The sequence below is a fragment of the Narcine bancroftii genome, chromosome 7 (genome assembly GCF_036971445.1).
Source record: "Narcine bancroftii isolate sNarBan1 chromosome 7, sNarBan1.hap1, whole genome shotgun sequence".
In the NCBI taxonomy this organism is placed as follows: domain Eukaryota; kingdom Metazoa; phylum Chordata; class Chondrichthyes; order Torpediniformes; family Narcinidae; genus Narcine; species Narcine bancroftii.
Window position 1 is genome coordinate 6,711,939 of NC_091475.1, and position 20,643 is coordinate 6,732,581.

Here is a 20,643-nt window from a genome sequence, read left to right on the forward strand (position 1 = left end):
ATTATCACATTATGAGAATGAGAAGTTGAGGTTACAACCAAATCAACTATGATCTTACTGAATGGTGGAGCAGGCTTGAGGGGCTGAGTGGTCTACTCCTGCCCTGAGTTTAAATGCTTGTATCTCCCGATTTATAACCACAGCTGTAGGCAAAGTTAACGTCTCTTTCTGTAATTGCTATCTAAAACAAATGAACTCCGAAGATACAGCAAGGTGAAGAGTCTTTCTGTTGAATGCATTCATCCATTCTATCCTGGTGACCACAGAGCAGTCATTTCTCCTTCAGAACTATTACTTAATATTTAACAGTCCCAATGGTAATGAGATGATTAATTGCAGCCTCGAATCACCAAATTACATTCTTTTTCAAAATGATGCTGATGTAAAGAATTATACTCAGGAAAAGAAATATTAAAAAAGAGGTAAGCGATATTTGCAAAGCATTAAGGTTTATTTTATCCAAATAATATTCATTTATTTCACATCAAAACAGTATTAATGTGGAATTTCCTGGTTGTATGTTATCGGATTCTGTCCTTTATATAATAGATAAAGATAAGTGGGCTGTAAGCTCAGAATGGCTATTTCATTTGCATAATTATGGTTGCCAAATGGGCACTTCAGCCTCAGCTAAATAAAATTTCTGCAATATGTCTACTTCTATAATACCTGTGGGTTGAAGTAGAATATTGATCAAGCTTTCACCATGTCTTGAATCTGTACCCTCCTATTTCCTTTGGGACCAATCACTTCATGAATTTAAGTGATGTGATGTGCACTTGTCCTAAATAAGTCAATCAAGTATTGTATGTAAAGCATATCAGGCATAAATGGAGTATGATAATGAGTGCACTGGGCATTTGCTGGAGGGATATGATATCTTTATGAACAGTTGCCAACCCCTGCATGGCCTTGCAAGTTGAACCAGCGTATTTAAATATACATTTTGTTCCGTATTTTTCTCTCCCGTGAAGACTTCCTTGCCATCATCCTTCTTCTTTCAGCTGCTAGGGCGGCCAGCTGGGTCACAAATATCTGCAGAGCCAAAATCAATTCTGCTTTATTAGTGAGTTGGGAGAAAAATTAATATAGGCTGGTGGTTGCACTCTCGTGAAGTTGTAGTTATTAAAGCTGTAATGGCAACAAAATTGGGTGATATGCAACATGATTCAAGCCCCAACATCTCCCTACAGGCTTTAAATAGCTTGTTGAAGGAGCCAACCATGTTTTATTTAAAATACTGCGACAGTGGGGTCTAGGCCCAAGATGGCAGCGCTTGTGTTCGGCAGTGGTGTCGAGGGGTTGCATAGTCTAGTGGAATAGCGGATTGGTACAGGGAACAAGTAATAGGGAGAACACTATAGTTGAGGAGACAATCCTGAGGACGGTGACCATGATGGCAGCCAGCTAGAAGCTCTGTGGCTGAAGGACACACATAGGCAGTGAGCTGTAGGTAACTCACAGGAGATTTGTAGCAAGCACTTAGGATTTTTGCAGACAGCTCATACCAAAATCTACAAAATATTGGCATGCACATATCCAAAGCCCAAGAAGAGTGTCATGGGTGACCAGCTTCTCTTGTACAATTATAGTTGTGAAAAACTTATCTGTAGAAATAAGAGTAAGAAAGAAAGGTGGGGATATGGCAAGGATGCAAAGTTCTGAAATGAGTTAATAATAATTTATTCTTAGATGATTTAAGCAATTCTGTTGTTCAGTTAACGTTGCCTAGGTTTACTCTTTGTTTAAAATCACTTGGACCATAGAGTAACACATTTAAGCACCAAACAGCACATCCTTCACTGAACAAATACCTTGACACGTATAAAGTCCATCCTGAATTAACCTCCTTGCTCTCAGATGTCCTCTGTACAGCATTAGCTGCGGAGAGCTTGGCTCAGATTTCACATCTAATGCCATGATGTATTCAACACCTGCTGCACAGTGATAAAGGGCTAGTTCTCTTTTCAAAAGCAAAATACAAAAACATAGATTTTATAGATCTGATGGTTATAAGCCAGGTGTCATTTGTTTTACTAGTGCATAAAAATAGCCTGCAGCGCCATGCGACAGGTGCTGCTAAGTCGAGGACAGTCAGAGGGGCAAGATGACCTTTCCATATGTCACATTAAAGCATTGATCCTCCGATGAGTACACATCATGGCAGATGGTCTCTTCTTCCCTCAACACCCCTCCACCCCTCTATCCCCATCATCTGAACCATTTTCCACTTTTAAGTTTAGGTTGTCTTTGAACACTAAAACTGGATGTGAAAAGATTACTTTCTAAACCATTATACCACTCATTCCTGTCAATTGCTGTGACCTTCGTATTCTCATATTCCTAAAGTCAGCCCTCTGATTGCGACTCCAAAATGAACTGCCTTGTTTTGCCTTTAGAAAATGGAATATTTAAAGAATAGAAATTTAAAAGAATATAAGAAAGAGAAGCAGGTGTAAGCTATTCAGCCCTTGTATCTGCTTCACCGGTCAATAAAATAAGCACTGATCAATTACTTCTGAGCCATTTTTAATCACTTAATCTACATTTTTCAAGTCTTTAGCCCTAGTCAGAAGAAAGAGCTGGTCTCTATTCAGTTTTCATAGAACAGGCATTTACCCCTCATTGATACGAGATGTTAGAAACACCCGTGAAACTTATGTAACAAAGTCAAATTTCTGTCCCCTGAATTCTTTTTGCTTTGTACAAGCTCGACTTTGTATATTTAATGCTTTGTGTAAAATTTGGTTAAATTCAGTTCTCACACAGAAAGTTTTCAATCAAAGATAAGACTGTGAAAATTAGTAAAGATAGTTGATCACGTACTTAATTCAAACCCAGGGCTTGGTAATACAGAGGAGCTCTTTTCTTGATGCTAGATGAGAACTTTATAATAAGCAGGATTATATCTTCATTTTCAAATCTTACTTTTGATTAATTGTCTTGTAATAAGGTCCAATCTATGTCACAAGTACTACATCGATCAGGCAGTGAAGCACAATACACAAATAATCTACTTTTTACATCTATCATTCATTATGAATTATGTGAGTCTTAAAACAAGGTAGTTATGCCAAGGTATTATTAATAAAGAAAGGTTTATCAGGGAAAGATCTCACATCTGGGAATTCTGGATAGGTATCAGTCCAGGAGTCCTGTGTTGTTGGAATACTACATTAGGAACAAGTAACAATTAGTGGAAGGAAACAAGGTTAGTACAACACCATTACAGTGCCAGTGACTGGGGTTTGAATCCGGTGCTGTCTGCAAGGAATTTTTACGTACTCCCCGTGTCCACTTGGGTTTTCTCCAGGTGCTCCAGTTTCCTCCCAGCCTTCAAAATGTACCGGGGTTGTAGGTATATTGAGTGTAATTAGAAAACACGGGCTTGTGGGCCTGTTACCATGCTGTAAGTTTACATTTTTTAAAAATCAATCTTTTGTTTCTGCTATAAATAATAAAGGATCCAGGACCAAAATGTGATAACTTTATGGACTATTGTGTTTCAGTCTAGAAACAAACCCAGACTCCTCCATGTAGGGGACTATCCTACAGCTGTGACAGGATTTCCATATCAGATGTCCTCATTTTTAAAAAAAAAACATTTTTTTCTGGATGTGGGCATCACTGGCAACGCATCCTGAAAATGGTGACCTCAGATGTGCGACTGATGACAGCTGCAAAAGGGTCCTACACTTGGAAGATCTCTGAAATGACAGCAAGCCAACAGAGGCTTCAAAGTTCAGATTTATTGTCAGAGTACATACATGGCATCTCAGACAGCCACGAGATTCTTTTTTCCTGCAGGCCAGGCGGAAGTTCTACATACTGGCAGTGCCAAAAACTGTACTCCGGAAGAGATACAGATAGAAATGTAAACAAAGAAAGAAATGCAAGCAAAATGATAATGCAATACAGAAATTAAATATTCAAAAATAAGAATCCTTAAATGAGTCCCTGATTGAGTTTGATGTTGAGGAGTCTGATGGTGGAGGGGGAGCAGCAGTTCCTGAATCTGGTGGTGCGAGTCTTGTGGCACCTCGACCTCTTTCCCCGATGGTAGCGGTGAGAACAGAGCATGTCATGGGTCAAGTGGGTCCTTGGTGATTGCTGCTGCTCTCCGATGGCAGCGTTCCATGTCGATGTTCCTGATGGTGGGGAGACCTTTGCCTGGGTCCTTGACGATGGCTGCTGCTCTCCGATGGTAGCGTTCCATGTCGATGTTCCTGATGGCGGGGAGACCTTTGCCTGGGTCCTTGGTGATTGCTGCTGCTCTCCGATGGCAGCGTTCCATGTCGATGTTCCTGATGGCGGGGAGACCTTTGCCTGGGTCCTTGGTGATTGCTGCTGGTCTCCGATGGCAGCGTTCAATGTCGATGTTCCTGATGGCGGGGAGACCTTTGCCTGGGTCCTTGGTGATTGCTGCTGGTCTCCGATGGCAGCGTTCCATGTCGATGTTCCTGATGGCGGGGAGACCTTTGCCTGGGTCCTTGGTGATTGCTGCTGCTCTCCGATGGCAGCGTTCCATGTCGATGTTCCTGATGGCGGGGAGACCTTTGCCTGGGTCCTTGACGATGGCTGCTGCTCTCCGATGGTAGCGTTCCATGTCGATGTTCCTGATGGCGGGGAGACCTTTGCCTGGGTCCTTGGTGATTGCTGCTGGTCTCCGATGGTAGCGTTCCATGTCGATGTTCCTGATGGCGGGGAGACCTTTGGCTGGGTCCTTGGTGATTGCTGCTGGTCTCCGATGGCAGCGTTCCATGTCGATGTTCCTGATGGCGGGGAGACCTTTGGCTGTGATGTACTGAGCTGTGTCCACTACTTTTTGCTTGCCAAGTAATTTCAGAGATCATTTAAGAGTCAACCACTTTGCTCTGGAAAAAATATAGGCAAGACCAGGTGAGGGTGGCAAATTTCCTCCCCCATCCCTCGCCCCCCCCCCCGCCCAGCAAGTTTATGACACTCCAGTGGGTTTTATGGTCATCTTTACAAAAGAAAGCTTTTTAAAAAAATTTAATTGTCGACTGTTAACCAACAAATTCCAAGGCAACAGTAACCATCATCAAGTTAAATCAGCAAGTAACTACTATTGGCCTTTTCCAGGAAAATAACACAACCACTGACCCTTCCTTACCTTTGATTCTTCAGCAATCACATCCCAAACCAAATCTCCAACCCAATCTGAGTCCAGACCACCTTTCTAGGAGCTTGTTTTATTGCTTCAAATTGCAGATTCTGAAGTCTCTGCATTTCCTGATTCCTTATTCTCCTCCCCAGAAAGATTGGTCCGGGTAACTAGATTTGACCAATGGCTAACCTCTCCTCCCTCCCAAACCTTCTTTGGTACCAGGCTTATGAAGATGAAAATGGACAATGTTGAAATTATAGCAGATGATTTGTTATATGTGCAACCTGTTGGGTCAGAAATAGGTACAATGGAAATTTGCACTGGGGGCGCATAACCAACACAATCAGTAGTGCCTATTGCAAGGGCTGTTCAGCCATCCACTTAGCTTCACTGGAGTTCCAGGCAAAGTGTCTCGTGGTTCATTTGATCCATATTTGGAACATCTGCAATTTATTGAACTATTTTTGGAAAGTGTGAGATGTATTTCGGTTCGCTGAGAAAGCTGATTCAGTCTCCGAAGGTGAGATTAATGTGAATTCATGTAGATACTTCTGTACAACGTATTGGGTTTCCGAATCTTTCGTCAGAACACTGAACAACTTCTCCTGGAATCAAACTATTTATGTATGAAAAGGACCTCACAAGTTTAGCGAACATTACTTTGGAAAAACTCCAGTTACAACTTCTGACATGCCGACGATATATCTCTGTTATTTTAATCTTGTTTCCATATCACGCACTGCTACTAAGCAACAGTTTGTTAAGCAAACATAACCAAACAGCAATCCTTGGCACCTGAAGCACTTTGTCTCACTTAGCAGCAAGCAACAAAATGTTCTTTTTCTCTTTAGGAAATGACAGTCCTAAGTATAGCAAAGGAAAACTGCAAGTGTGGCATATCAAACATTGTGGACCGTTCAGCAATGGGCTGGCGTGTCCACATATGGCAGTACCACTGATCAACATTTTGTCAGAGAGTTTCACGTTCAAAAATCCAAACCATTGCTCAAGAAGTAATAATGATGCTAATGGAAAATGGATTTTTGTTTCTACTCTGTGATATTCAACTTTTTTTAAGATATTTACTCAGCCTTAAAAAAGATGTAATGCAGATTAGAGCAAAGAAATAAACTTGCAACTTTAAAAACATAAAAGCCAACATTAATATTATACTAGGAGCATGACCAGATGAGTAATAAATTATATGGTTTATTTATGGTTCGGGGAAGTGTAGTGGATTAAAATTGTGTCAAATTGATCTTAATTTGCCACATACACACAGCCACAATTTTCCATGTTTCATCCACATAACTATGAACTCAATAAAAGAGTCTTCCATCTGAACACATTATACATGCGTACTCTATTCCAAATAGCTAGATATTTATTCACTCTATCGTAATTCTTTTGTAGACACTAGTGCCATAGCCAAAATCATGTAAAGGCTTAAGTCATGAAACATCAAATTAACATTGATGTGGCAGGGAATACAGCTAAGGCTAGTAAAAGACACATTTAGAACCTTTTTAGAACCCATTAACATTGAGTGATTAATATTTAAAAGGCACCAGTGGTGGAAGGAATTAAATTTCCAGAATCACTTACAATTAACAACTGGATTCTGCTGCGGAAGATGATTTTGATTCTTATGAAGCAAAAAAGCAGGTTTAAATTTCTTATCAGTGGATAGACATAACATTTTACATTTTAAAAAAAAAGTAACTTAAATTTCAGCAAGAGCCCACGCTACCTAAATACCTCAATTAACCTACAACTCCTGTCCATTCTTGAAATAACATCTCCTTGACTTTTCTAAATATTGCCAGAATTCTCGGTGTTTATTTGTGGAAACCAAATGGTCCCCAATTTACAGAATATCTCTCTCAATCTGCATGAACAACACTGAGCTTTAATTGTCCATCACAATGCCCACATTGTCTTTGGCTTTTCACACATCGAAATTCAAGTCCTGTCATTGTGCTGGAGAAGGGTCAGAAGATATTCACCAGGATGCTGACTGGATTGAAGGACTAGTTATGACAGAGATTCGATTGACTTGGATTGTTTCCCTGGAGTGAAGGAAGCTGAGAAGGCTGATCTGACAGAAGTATATGAGATATACCTCTTTCAGATACACATGAAAGATAGTCAAAATCTTTTTCCCTTAGGAGGGGTATCAAAAATAAGAGAGTATGGGTTTACAGTGAAAAGGAATATTAAAGTGAATCTGAGGGGTTTCCCCCCCCCAACCCCCCCACAACCCCCCCCCCCCCCCCCATAGACAGTAATTGATATCTGGAAAACACTGGTGGAAAAAAATGTATGTTTAAGAGGCAAAGTTCCTCAACATGGTTATCCAACTGCACGAAAACCAACAAGGTCGGGTCAGATACAGCAATGAGCTCTCCGAACCCTTCTCCATTAACAATGGCGTGAAGCAAGGCTGCGTTCTCGCACCAACCTTCTTTTCAATCTTCTTCAGCATGACGCTGAAACAAGCCATGAAAGTCCTCAACAATGAAGACGCTGTTTATATCCGGTACCGCACGGATGGGAGTCTCTTCAATCTGAGGCGCCTGCAAGCTCACACCAAGACACAAGAGCAACTTGTCCGTGAACTACTCTTTGCAGACGATGCCGCTTTAGTTGCCCATTCAGAGTCAGCTCTTCAGCGCTTGACGTCCTGTTTTGCGGAAACTGCCAAAATGTTTGGCCTGGAAGTCAGCCTGAAGAAAACTGAGGTCCTCCATCAGCCAGCTCCCCACCATGACTACCAGCCCCCCCACATCTCCATCGGGCACACAAAACTCAAAATGGTCAACCAGTTTACCTATCTCGGCTGCACCATTTCATCAGATGCAAGGATCAACAACGAGATAGACAACAGGCTCGCCAAGGCAAATAGTGCCTTTGGAAGACTACACAAAAGAGTCTGGAAAAGCAACCAACTGAAAAACCTTGCAAAGATAAGCGTATACAGAGCCGTTGTCATACCCACACTCCTGTTCGGCTCCGAATCATGGGTCCTCTACCGGCATCACCTACGGCTCCTAGAACGCTTCCACCAGCGTTGTGTCCGCTCCATCCTCAACATTCATTGGAGCGCCTTCATCCCTAACGTCGAAGTACTCGAGATGGCAGAGGCCGACAGCATCGAGTCCACGATGCTGAAGATCCAGCTGCACTGGGTGGGTCACGTCTCCAGAATGGAGGACCATCGCCTTCCCAAGATCATGTTATATGGCGAGCTCTCCACTGGCCACCGTGACAGAGGTGCACAACGAGCCTGCAGTTGACGTGGACATTTACCCCCTCCATAAATCTTCGTCCGCGAAGCCAAGCCAAAGAAGAAAAGAAAAAAGAAGAAGAAAAGACAGAATAGAAGAATACAGTCTTAATGTAGGCAAATGGGATTGTTGTCGATGAACAGAACAATTGGTATCGGTGTGGTGGGCCTAAGAGCCTCTCAGCCGTACAATTCTCCAAAATCTCCATATATAATCGGAGATACGTGGTTGTCTTGTATGCCTTTTACACAGAGATCCCACTTAATTGGCATGTGAATGACCTGTGTTTAAAGCCAGGTCGGGTCGTTTACACTGAACCAAGAAAATCTGGGTCAGTGCGACCTTTAACGTAGCAACCCGACCATTTCAAGTTTGAATCTCTCTCTCTCTGGTAAATCACGCGCATTCAGCATCAACAATGTGTCACAGCCTTCAACCATCATGGATCCAGAAAGGCGGATAAGTCTTTTTGACAGGGGCCAATGCAAAACGCATCAGCTCTGATACTATCTACCTTGGCAAGTAATATACAGGACGAAAATTACCCCCCCCCCCCCCCCCCAACCCTGCGTTAGTTGTGTTCACACAGGCAAGTGAAGCAGTTAAAAGGCGGTAATCCCAACTTTTAATGGCTGTGTAAAAGGGATAATAGAGTGTACAAATGAACAAAATCATCATTATTAGTAGCCTTATCTTTGCTGAACTTCAAATTAAAACTTACCCTTTCTTTGATTTATTGTAAGCGTCAGTTGCCCCTTTTCTTGAAGAAATTTAAGGAGCTTATCTGGAAAACTGCTATGAAATGGAAATTGGATTTCAATAATCATGGTAGAAAGTGCTGAATATAAAAAAAACCACTCTACACTTGACAAACAAATCAGCAGTTTCATGAAAAATAAATTAACCTTCAAAGAATTCTCAAATGAATTGAGAAGTAACCCAATCTAATATTTTACAAAATTTGCAGAAATAAACACACCAATCAAATTGCAGAGTGCATTGTCTGCAACGGTTCAAAGAATAAGAATATTTGAGAATACTTGAACAAATCCAATTAGAGTGCTCACTTACCAATGCATAAACCTACTTTGTCGCCAATTTTTAACCGTTAGAAAAGGTATCTGGCAATTTTTAAAAGAAGATAAAAAATATATATCGAAAGTTATGAATCCAGCCCTTCCTCCCTCACTCCGATTCAAAATGGAGGAAGAAGGTAATAACATGAAAACTGACACGGACTCATGGTGTCCCAGTAACTCGACTCCAAATATTACCAGGCTAATTCATGGTTTGCATCTTTCCAGTTTTTTCAGATGTTTGGAACCTGTCATCACACAACCTTTTTCTCAGAGCTGGTCTATTGTTTTCTTCCATACTATCAACAGGTTTGGTTTAAATTTAAACAACAAAATTTGCCTTTCACAGAACTACTTTCACAACCTCAGTACACTCAAATTTCTAACTTTTTTTCACTGATAAATTCAAGCAAATAGTTTGCAAACAACTTCAAAGTAATGGGCTATAAGACAGTATAAGAATATTTATCTTATTATCTTTCAGAGACATGGATTTCACCGGTGAGCCAGCATTTAATTACTCTTTCCTAATTCCATGAGAGGAGGTAGAGGTGAGTCAATGCTATCTTTGGGGTGTTGGGGATGATATTCCAGAATTTTGATCCAGAAATGGTGACATATTTCCAACGATTTCATGACTTGTTCAGGACAATAGATCCAAATTCTGATTCTGAACTCTTCAGATTTATCATCAGGGTGTAAACATGGCATCACATCTAACCCTGAGATTCTTTTTCCTGCAGGCCAAAAAAAAAAGCTGTACTTAACGTACACATGTAAACAAGTTAACGAAATGTAAAATGACTGTGCAACACAGAGAGAAAAAAATCAATAAAGTGCCAAAGTAAGAGTCCTTAAATGGGTCACCGATTGAGTTTGTTGTTGAGGGGTCAGACGGTGGAGGGGGAGCAGCTGTTCCCGAACCTGGTGGTGCGAGTCTTGTGGCACCTACACCTCTTTCCTGATGGGAGCAGCGAGAACAGAGCATGTGTTGGGTGGTGTGGATCCTTGATGATTGTTGCTGCTCTCTGACGGATTGAACAGAGATGTTCTCAATGGTGGGGACGGTTTTACCTGTCGAAGGCTAGTAGCCTGAATATGCCTTAGATTGTCTGATCTCGGAAGCTAAGCAGGCCTGGTCAGTACTTGGAGGGGAGACTGCCGAGGAACACCAGGTGCTGTAGGCTTCTGTGAGGGGCACTGGACAAGGGGTGATTCTGTCTGCCTTATGGTGGACAAAAGTTAAAGAATTTCATTTATGTTACATTATAAATGTAGTATTACATGACAATAATGGAACCTTTACCCAATGTCCTGGGCAGTGTACACTACCTTTTCAAGGGCTTTACGCTCAGGGGTATTGGTGTCCTCAAACCAGACCGTGATGAAGCCGATCAGCACACTTTCCACCACACATCTATAGAAATTTTCCAGGGTTTCTGATCTCATACCAAACTTCCTCAACTCCTGAGGAAGTAGAGGCGCTGATGCCATTTGTGTGTTGGATCCAGGAAAGATCCTCTGAGACTCCCAGGAATTTAATTTTGCTCACCTTCTCCACCTCTGATACCCCAATGATCACTGGATCGTTGATCTCTGGGTTTCCCTTCCTCGTCAACAATCAACTCCTTGGTGTTGGCGGCGTTGAGTGCAAAGTGCTGTGGGTGCAGCATGACACAAGTGTTCAATCCCCCTCTTGTAAGCTGACTCATCGCTCCTTTTTATACAACCCACTACTGTAGGTCAGGGAATTTGTAGATGATTTTGTTGTTGTACCAGGCCACACTGCCATAGGTGTATAGCGTGCAGAGCAGGGAGCTAAGAACCCAGTCCTGTGATGCTCTGGCACTGATGAAGAAGATTGCAGAGATATTTTTACCAATCCTCACTGATTCTGGTCTGTGAAATTTGGGCAATTTCTTGAAATTATTTGCATGTTTTTGATGCCCTTGTCCTTCTGGCTGGTAGATGCCACAGATTTAGAAGGTGCTGTCTATGAAGATTTAGCAAATTGCACGATGTATCCTGTAGAAGTGAGAAGAACTGCTGCATCTGTGCATTGGTGGTGGAGTAAGTGAATAGCAGCAGATGGGATGCCCATTGAGTTAGCTGCTATGCCCTACATAGGGGGTGAGTTTCTTGAGTTTTGTTGAAGCTGCAGTCATCTGGGAAAGTGGAGAGTATTTCATCACCCTCCGAACTTGAGCCTCATTGATGGTGGACAGATAGGAGGCAAGTTACTTCCTGCTGGATTCCTAGTCTCTGATCTGCTCTTGTTGCCAAATTGTGTATGTGGCTTCTCCAGTTCAGTATCTGAACTGATAATCCTCAGGATGTTGATAGCAGGGGATTCATGGATGGTAATACCAGTGCAAGTCAAGGGATGATTGCTGGATTTTATCCTGCTGGATGTCATCATTGTCTGGCACTTGCGTGGTGTGAGTGTTACTTTCCACCTATCAGTCGTGGCTTTGATATTGTTCAGATCTTGCTGCATTTGGTTGTGGACTGATTCATGATAAGGAGGTCCAAATAGCGCTTAAACAATGCGCATTTGTCCGTAAACCTCCCCACTTCTGAACTTATGATTTGAGGAAGGGTATCATTGAAGTGGCTGAAGATGTTTGGGCCTGGGATACTGCCCCAAAGAACTCCTGCAGGGATATCCTCTTGCTGAGATGGTTGACTTCCAACTACCACACAATATTCCTTTGTATGAGGTATGAATCCAATGCTGGGCAAAACTTCAGGGAGATTTCCCCTGCTTTTCCAATAATCCTATTCTTTGAAGGGGCAGATGGCATCTTGGTTTAATGTCAAGTCCAACCACAATAGATTTGGCTTTTTACAAATTGTTCAGAGATGATTTTCCATTGTTACCATGATTATTAGTTGATGGATGGATGGTCTTGATTAATAGATCTAAAAACCACTTTCTATTTAGAAAGTCAATATGTTAGACAAATATGTACAATAAGAGAATTTCAGCTACCAGAATCAGTACAGCAAGTTAGAGGGCAGTAAAGCTGAAGACAGGATATAGCTTTACTATTTTCAATACAAGTGGACAGATGGCATGACCTGAGAAATGTATTGTTGATATTAGTTAAAATATCATTATGCTACTTTTGATCAAATAGATTTCTAAAGAAACTATATTTTAAGAAACACATGAAACACCTGCTTTTTTCAAAACATAACAGACTCAGAGTTGCCAAATCTATGCATTTTCTCCTTTCTAAACAGTTCATCTGTGATTTTCTTGCAAGTTCCTTTCATGAGTTATTTATAAATCCCTAATTATTTCCTCTTCAATTCTTCTTCTTCTGGGTATCCTTCCCATGGGATGATGATGGTTCCTTTCAGTCAGTTTGTGGGGTTTGAGAGGAGGATACCCCACTCCTCAGAAAGGAGCAATGTGTGCATGAATGGATTGAGGTGAGTAGGGGGTTGCACGGGTCCAGACCCACCCCCTCAACATCCCCTCCCGGATCCAGCAGCACAGTCTGGTCCAAGACGTCTGGGGGAAGTTCTGTGGCCGTGAATGACCAGGCCAAGCTTCAATGCAAGGGATGATTTCAATTTCAAGAATGAGAGAACTGGAAAACATGCTCCACTGAAAATTTACTCACTGATCATTCAGGAATTCAGGTTGTTAACTCTGAATCACAGAGGCTTAACTGCAATTTAACTCCAGTGAACATTTAGCTTTCTTTTAAAGAAAAGGAAGGTGAATGTTAAAGAATACAGCTTTTCAATACTCTAAGAAGTCACAGTCTGAGGTGATATTGCGCGCCTCAGACGAAGATGGGCAATCTGTTTCTAATATCATTGTTATCTCATCTTTACCGTGCGAGCATGGTATGAACGATAAATGAAGGTGACGATATCTGGATATCACTTGTGGAAGGCTCGTCCTTGCTTTTATTCCTCTTATTCTGAGACATCTTTGCTTTATTAATCGATCTGAAGGTGGCAAGGGAAAATAACTGGATATACTTGAGATTTTTCAACCCAAAATTGCCAATTACTAAGCCTAAAGATTTATCCCCACAAAATGAACTTTTTCACCGCACTTGTGTGACCGCACAACATCTTATACTAAAATCCAGGCCCTTATATTTTGTCGATCACACATTCAGCACAGATGTGAGCCTCACAATGATGCAACAATATACTAATGGAACATTTGGTTTTACCATGATCCATAGATTTTAATTCTGAGTAAAAATATTTTCAGATTTTGTATAGATATTCACCAAAATTATTTTATTGGAACCGAGTGGCAAGTTCTGGAAACCATCATTAGGTTCGGCAACATCTGTGGAAAGAAAGATGGAACCAGGTTCAATAGCAACATTTAGGAGGCCTTTAAGATAGACACGTGAACAGGCAGGAAATAGGGATACACATCGTGAACCGACAGAGATGGGATTAGTAGATTGGCTTCATGATTAGCACAGACGTGGTGGGATGAAGGACCTGTGCCCCTCTGTTTGACATTAAAGTTTCTGATTGATGAACCTTTATCAGAACTTGAAATGTGAGAAATCAAATTAATTTGAGGGAATGGGGAGTGATGTAGAACACAAAAGGAATGTTTCCACTGGGATGACTGGTGGTTCTATTTATTTACAGAGCTGTCTCATTGATAGAATAATTGGGGCAATCAGAGAGAAAAAAGGAACAAAGGGACATGGAAGTGTAGTGAATTGCAGGCCAGCGCTAATACTGAGGCAAAAACCAAAAGGAGGCTTGCTGATCAAGAGAAATCCAGGAAAGGGCGTTGTGGGGGGGGGGGGGGGGAGAAGAATCAGAGAAGGACAAAGTAAAATTGAATTCGGGGGTGGCAAAAATCAGCTACAAAAGTCATGGTGAAGCTTTGAATGAGAATGAGAAACACTTTCTTCAATGCATCAGAAAAACAGAGAAAGGGGCAGAGTAAGGATTGAAACAAAGTCTTTCCATGCAATTTACTGAACCCCTGTTACCATCACAATTTTCAATTCCTTCCAGTAGATGCTGCTAGAATACTGTGCAAAATATGAAATCTACGCAGATAACAAAAATATAGAAATTGGAAAATAAAAAGTTCTGGCACTGCATCGGAGGATCTAAAAGGTTGGAGGCAATGGTTATTAAATCAAGTGTAATCTCATTGACAGTACCGATGTGGCTAACGTGAAATATTAACTATTAGTTCAGAGATTAATATATCCATTTTGAAGTCTGTTACAAATTAAAGACCATATTACCTGCAAACAGAAATATTTGGCCATGAAAATTTGAAACTCAAAATAAAATAATAAATACTGTAGTTTGTTGGAAGTTATATCTCAGGTGTTACAAATTGACCCGAATCCACTGCAACTGTTCATTTTGCTTAATGATAACAGCAGTAAAATATTGATCTTAAATTTAGCCTGATATGATCACAAACAATTAGAGCAAAGGCCACAAAATTCCCCTAGGCACAATTGAAAAATGCAGTGAAAATAAATTATTCAGATAAACATCAAGCCCTGAAATTGCTCCATGCTGATTTTTTTTGGCATTGACAGTATTTAAAACCTGATCAATAGCAATCGTTTTAAATTGAAGATGGGCGGCTCACTTAGCACTGTGGTTAGCGCAACGCTATTACAGCGCCAGCGACCCGGGTTCGAATCCAGCGCTGTCTGTATGGAGTTTGTATGTTCTCCCCACGTCTGCGTGGGTTTCCTTTGGGTGCGCCGGTTTCCTCCCACCTTTCAAAACGTACATCGTTTGTTGGTTAATTGGAATATGTGGGCGGCACGGGCCCAAGGGCCGGGAGGGCCTGTTACTGTGCTAAATTTAAAAATATAAAAAATGAACAAAACAGCTTTACTATCTTTCCTTATCTAAACACTGTCCATTTTAGGCCAAAATTACTTGCTGACGTGTTTTCAGTGCTCCACGATAGAATCCAACCCAAGAGAGGCATTCTTTAACGTTAACATTTAACTTTCCAAGCAGCACTATTTCAATAAAAGAATAAATGTCAGTGAATAAATGGATGCAGCAATGATGGGAGAGAGTTGTGTCAATGACGCCAGGAGTCTGAGGATTCTGGTCAAGAAAGCTACGATACATATGACATGTTCCTTATTCAGAATGTAGAGACACTCGGGCAATAACCTAGCACTGCCAGCAGATATTTTCCAGGGAGGTCTATGTGAGGGCAAAACTGGAGTCTTTGAATTGGGGAAGCACATCATGCATGCAAACATGGAGTCTGGCCAATCAAAATGGCAGAGATCTCAGGTTGCATGAGCAGTCAAGTTTTACATGAGGTTATGCTTCAGGTCATATGAGATCACTCTTCCCAGCAGGGACAAAGGATGCAATTTAATAATTGGTCCTATCACTAACAGTTGTCAAGGAAATGGGACCAGTAAATTACTGTATTTTTACACCTATAATGCACACGTAAAATGCATGGTTTCCCACCCAGTACTCACCACGTGATATATGCGTGTGCGCACCATATGAGAACCTTTTTATATGTTGAAAGAATGTGCACAATTAATAGCTGGAATGGGAAAGTTGAACTGGTAATTTATAGCGGGAGTGGGATTATATTGAGTATGAGAATGTAATAGCAACAAAGAAAGAATGGGCACAATGTATAGCAGGCGTGGGAAAGACATTTTATAGCGAGTATGGGAATATTATAGCGAGCATGAGAATGTAATAGCGGCAATGAAAGGACATGCACAATTTATAGCAGGCGTGGGAAATTTTGATCTTGGGAATATCTCTTTGTACTGAATGCCATGGTATTCCTATAAACAGGCTATACTGTCTAGGGCACTATATCTTATAATGTTAATCGTCCAGACCCATCCCTGAGGGAGGAGATTAACATATCAAGTGCCTCTTGAAACAACGTTAGAATTAAAATCCTCAATTCTGAAAAGCGATCTATTTAATTGATTCCTCTCCAAAGCGCATTAATATGTTGGAGCAGGATATCATCTATATAATGGGCGATTGATATCTCTGAGGGAAGTTGATTGGGTGTTAATTGCAGGAGATTAACTGTGGCAGATACTGGTATGTGCTTTGTTTCAGGTCCCATTTAAAAAATGCTTTTGCCTGTTTGAATTTAGAATACTAAACTTGCACGTTATATACGTGTGCATGTTAAACAAAATATTTTTACACAATTTATGATTTTCTGCATGTTATATGTATGAAAATACAGTACTTGAAGAGTAATTATGAACTATTTCATAGACTCACTACAATCAAATTTTATTATTTGCACTGATGGGGTTTTTTTTTGAGATGGGGTTGGGGAATTTGTCATGTAAAATAAGTGCTAGGAAGAACAAAAACCCAGCAGAAAACTGAGATGATAAAATGTCCGAAGGCACTCAGTAAAGTGCAGTAGATTGCTTTATTTGGAGGTGCATATAAATTAATTTCTAGCCCCAAATATTTTATTTTGAATTGAATAACCAATCACTGTCCAAATAAATGTTTCCAGGTCAATGGTAACAAGTTGTGTGCTGCCTGTTTTTTTGGTCACGAGCTGTCTCTGTTTACACTGTGAATTCAGAAGTGGTGTGAAAACAGTCAATGAAAGTAGATGGCCATCAAACCCATCTTTTCATATGTTTAAACCAGTGGTTCTCAACCTTTTTTCTTTCCACTCACATACCACTTTAATTAGTCCCTATGCCATCGGTGCTCTGTGATTAGTAAGGGATTGCTTAAGGTGGCATGTCGATGGGAAGAAAAAGTTTGAAAACCACTGTTTTAATCGTACCTCATTGACGCGTTATGTGCACGGTTTCTGACCTCCAAAGGAAATGAGCCAATGACAATTTTTCTCAAACAAAATATTTCAGTAACAATCGAGTTTAGAGCAGTGGTTCCCTATGCCACCAGTGCTCTGTGTTTAGTAAGGGATGGCTTAAAGTGGTATGTGAGTGGAAAGAAAAAAAGTTGAGAACGACTGGCTTAAACATTTGAAAAGAAGTTGTGTTTGATGATCATCTGTTTTGACACCATTTCTGAATTCACAAGGTGCAGCAATGTGAACAGAGACAGCTCGCGACCAAAAAACAGGCAGTGCTTTATAGAGAATGATGGTGTTAAAATAAAACAATGCTGGAGAAACTTAGCAGGTCAAACATTGGTTTTGTTTCTTTATCTTTGTTCTATAAAGTACAGTGTTTCAGGCTTAAGCTCTTCATCACCTTATAAATGGAGAAATTGAGAGAAAGGAATAGAATCCTTGTAGGGAACCTGGTGTGAAGAAATATTGTCGAGGTAGTGATGGGAGTTAGTGGATTTATAAAAAATGTAGAAAGCTTGTCTCCCGACATGAAGACAGAGTGATCAGGAAAGGGGAAGGTGTCGCCAGAGATGGACCAAGTGAATTTGAGGTTGGGGTGAAAATTAGCATCAAAGTGAACGAAGTTGACAAGCTCATCACGACTGCATGAGGCAGCACCAATGTAGTCGTCAATATAGTGGAGGAATATTGCCTGTGTCGGCTTGCAGCATGGATTGCTCCACAAAGCCCACAAACAGGCAGGCATAGCTGGGACCCATGCAGGGTACCCAAGGCTACTCCTTTGATTTGGAGAAAGTGGGTTGAGTCAAAGGAGAAGTTATTACGCGTGAGAACAAGTTCTGCCAGGCAGAGGAGGGCTTTGAGACCTTCTGTATGAGGGATGGGAAGGTAAAGAAATTGTATGCCAAAATGAGGCAGTCAAGTTCAGGGAATTGGAAGTCATTGAAGAGATGGAGGGCTTGTGAGGCATCGTGGAAGGGAGGAATTGGACAACGGAAGAAAAAAATGGAGTCGAGATAAGATGATACTAGTTCACTGGGGCAGGAGCATGCGGAAACCATGGGTCAACCTGAATAATTAGGTTTGTGTATCTTGGGTAGGAGGTAGAATCACGCAGTGCATGGATGGGAAATAGTGAAGTTGGAGGCCATGGGAGGGAGCTGACCAGAGGTGATGTGGTTAGAGATAGTACTGGAGACAGTGGCTTGATGTTCGGTGGTGGGGTCATGCAGAAGAGATAAGTAAGAGGAGGTATCTGAGAGGTGACGTTTGGCCTCAGCAAGGTAGAGGCCAGTACACCAAACCACAACAGCACCACTCTTATCTGTGGGTCAGATAGTGAGGCTGCGATTGTTGCGGAGAAAGTGAGAGGCAGAGTTATCGAAGGAGGTGAGATCAGAATAAGAGAGGGGAGTGATGAAATTGAGACAGTTAATGTCTCAGCAGCAATTGGAAATAAAAGGATCCATATTGGGCAGCTAGCCCTGATGAGGTGTTCAAGAGGAGGAAAAAGACAAAGCGGGAGAAGGACTCTTGACTGGGGAGGTGGAGAGTCATGCTTGGGAAGTGATTGTGGAGATGGAGACGATGGGAGACGAGCTCGGCATCCGGGGCTGCACGGAACTTATTAAGGAGTGGGCGGGGGGGACAAAGGTAAGGCCTCACTGAGGACCGAGCATTCCATCTCTGAGAGGGAAGGCCAGAGGGGATGGTAAAGGGCAAGCACAAAGATTGTAAATTTGAGGGCGCTATAGGATACAAAGGTAAGGGCCTTAGTCATGTGTTAATTGTCCGTGGGATGTGCAAACTTACAAAACCTTAATAAGAAGGACTTGGTGTTCATAAAACTCTTATGTCCTCAAATCATCCCACATGCTCTGCAGCTAATTACTTCTGAGTGATTACGCTGAAGTGATAAATTAATTGTGAAAATTCATCTTCTGTACATCAGGATAGGTGCTTCCACCAGCAAAGCCACCGAGAAGAAATCAGGTATAATTTTCAGGAAGTGAAGAAGGGGGGAAAGCTACAACTTCCAAAATCAGAATGATTGTAATGAATAATGCAAAAATCCAAGGCTCTCCAGCCATAAATAAAACATGGTTTGTAATAATTAAATCAACCCAGGCATAAAAATGAGGAGAAACTAGTAGTTATATAACTTATACTAATACTCAAAGAGTACTTTTTTGGGTTTTTCTTTAAACCCAATAGTGCATATTGCAATTCAAAGCAATAATTTTTGGACATTAATAGAACAGAGAAAATAACTTGAAACAATAATCAAAAATTTGCAATATGATTGAGGTAATTTAAAGTGTGGTTGAGACCAATTAAAAATCTGTGATGATGTAAGATCCTTAAAAGCATGGACTTTGTTTCCTCTGTTGGTCTTTAAAAAAAACACTGCCTGTATGCATCTGCCGATTCGATCTTTTTTTAAAAAAACTCCCCGACCTCAAGCACCTATTTTTGCTTCATTTCATGTCCAAAGGAATCCGAGAACCAATGATTTGCAAATAAATTCTCCCAATATAATTTTTTTTCGGAGTAGTTCTCTTAATATGTACAGATTAAATTTGCATTCCAAACTATGTCATCTCACTCATTTTCAATTTTAGTCACTTTTCAGAAGCGCCAAAGATTATTTCTGTGACGTGACGGAATAATCTCTCAGGCGGATCCAAGAGTCCTTGTCACTATTTTGAAGTATAGGGCAATTACCTTGCAGCAATTTTAGCCAACATCACCAAAGAGATTGTAAATCAGAAACTGCAGATGTTGGAAATTTGAAACAAGATCAGATATTTCTGGACACAATCAGCACCATTGTGGAATGAGAAACAAGAGATCGTTTCAGGCGAAAGACCCTTTGTCACAACTCTAGTTTTTCTTTCCTGATACAGCCTGACATGCTGAAAATTTCCAGCTATTTGCACGTCTGTATCACCAACACTTGCCTGATTATCACACCGTTACACTGGAAGATTGCTGTGTGCCAATTGACACACATGCTTCAACATTAAAACAGTGGCCACAATTCATAGCATTTTGGGACATTTGTCAAGATGCATGCATTCAGAGTTGACCAAGGAGTCAGAGTTCAAATTTAATGTTTCACTATAAAATGAAAATGATTATAGAGTCCTCAAGCTTGTCCTGAATAAACATTGTTCATAAAAATAGAAGACATCTTTATGCAGTTGAAACACGACCAATGTCCTCCTAATTTTCGCTATTTTATTTTAAAGGTTCAGCATGGTAGAAAGGCCCTTCCAGCCCACAAAATCATTGCTGCCCAATTACACCAGCACCCTACAAACC

The 20,643-nt window shown here is 41.0% G+C and overlaps 2 protein-coding genes across 4 annotated transcripts in view; one reads left to right on the forward strand and one right to left on the reverse strand.

Moving 5' to 3' along the window:
• cmss1 (cms1 ribosomal small subunit homolog) overlaps nucleotides 1–20,643 on the reverse strand; it is a 222,481-nt gene that overhangs the window by 43,139 nt on the left and 158,699 nt on the right. The window lies entirely within an intron of this gene.
• The window catches only part of filip1l (filamin A interacting protein 1-like), a 154,900-nt gene that overhangs the window by 3,186 nt on the left and 131,071 nt on the right, over nucleotides 1–20,643 (forward strand). For all 3 annotated transcript variants that reach the window (XM_069888694.1, XM_069888695.1, XM_069888696.1), the window contains exon 2: nucleotides 9,976–10,042. In XM_069888694.1, coding sequence (XP_069744795.1) covers nucleotides 10,027–10,042 — 16 coding nt within the window. In that variant the 5' untranslated portion in view covers nucleotides 9,976–10,026. The remainder of the gene's footprint in view (nucleotides 1–9,975; nucleotides 10,043–20,643) is intronic.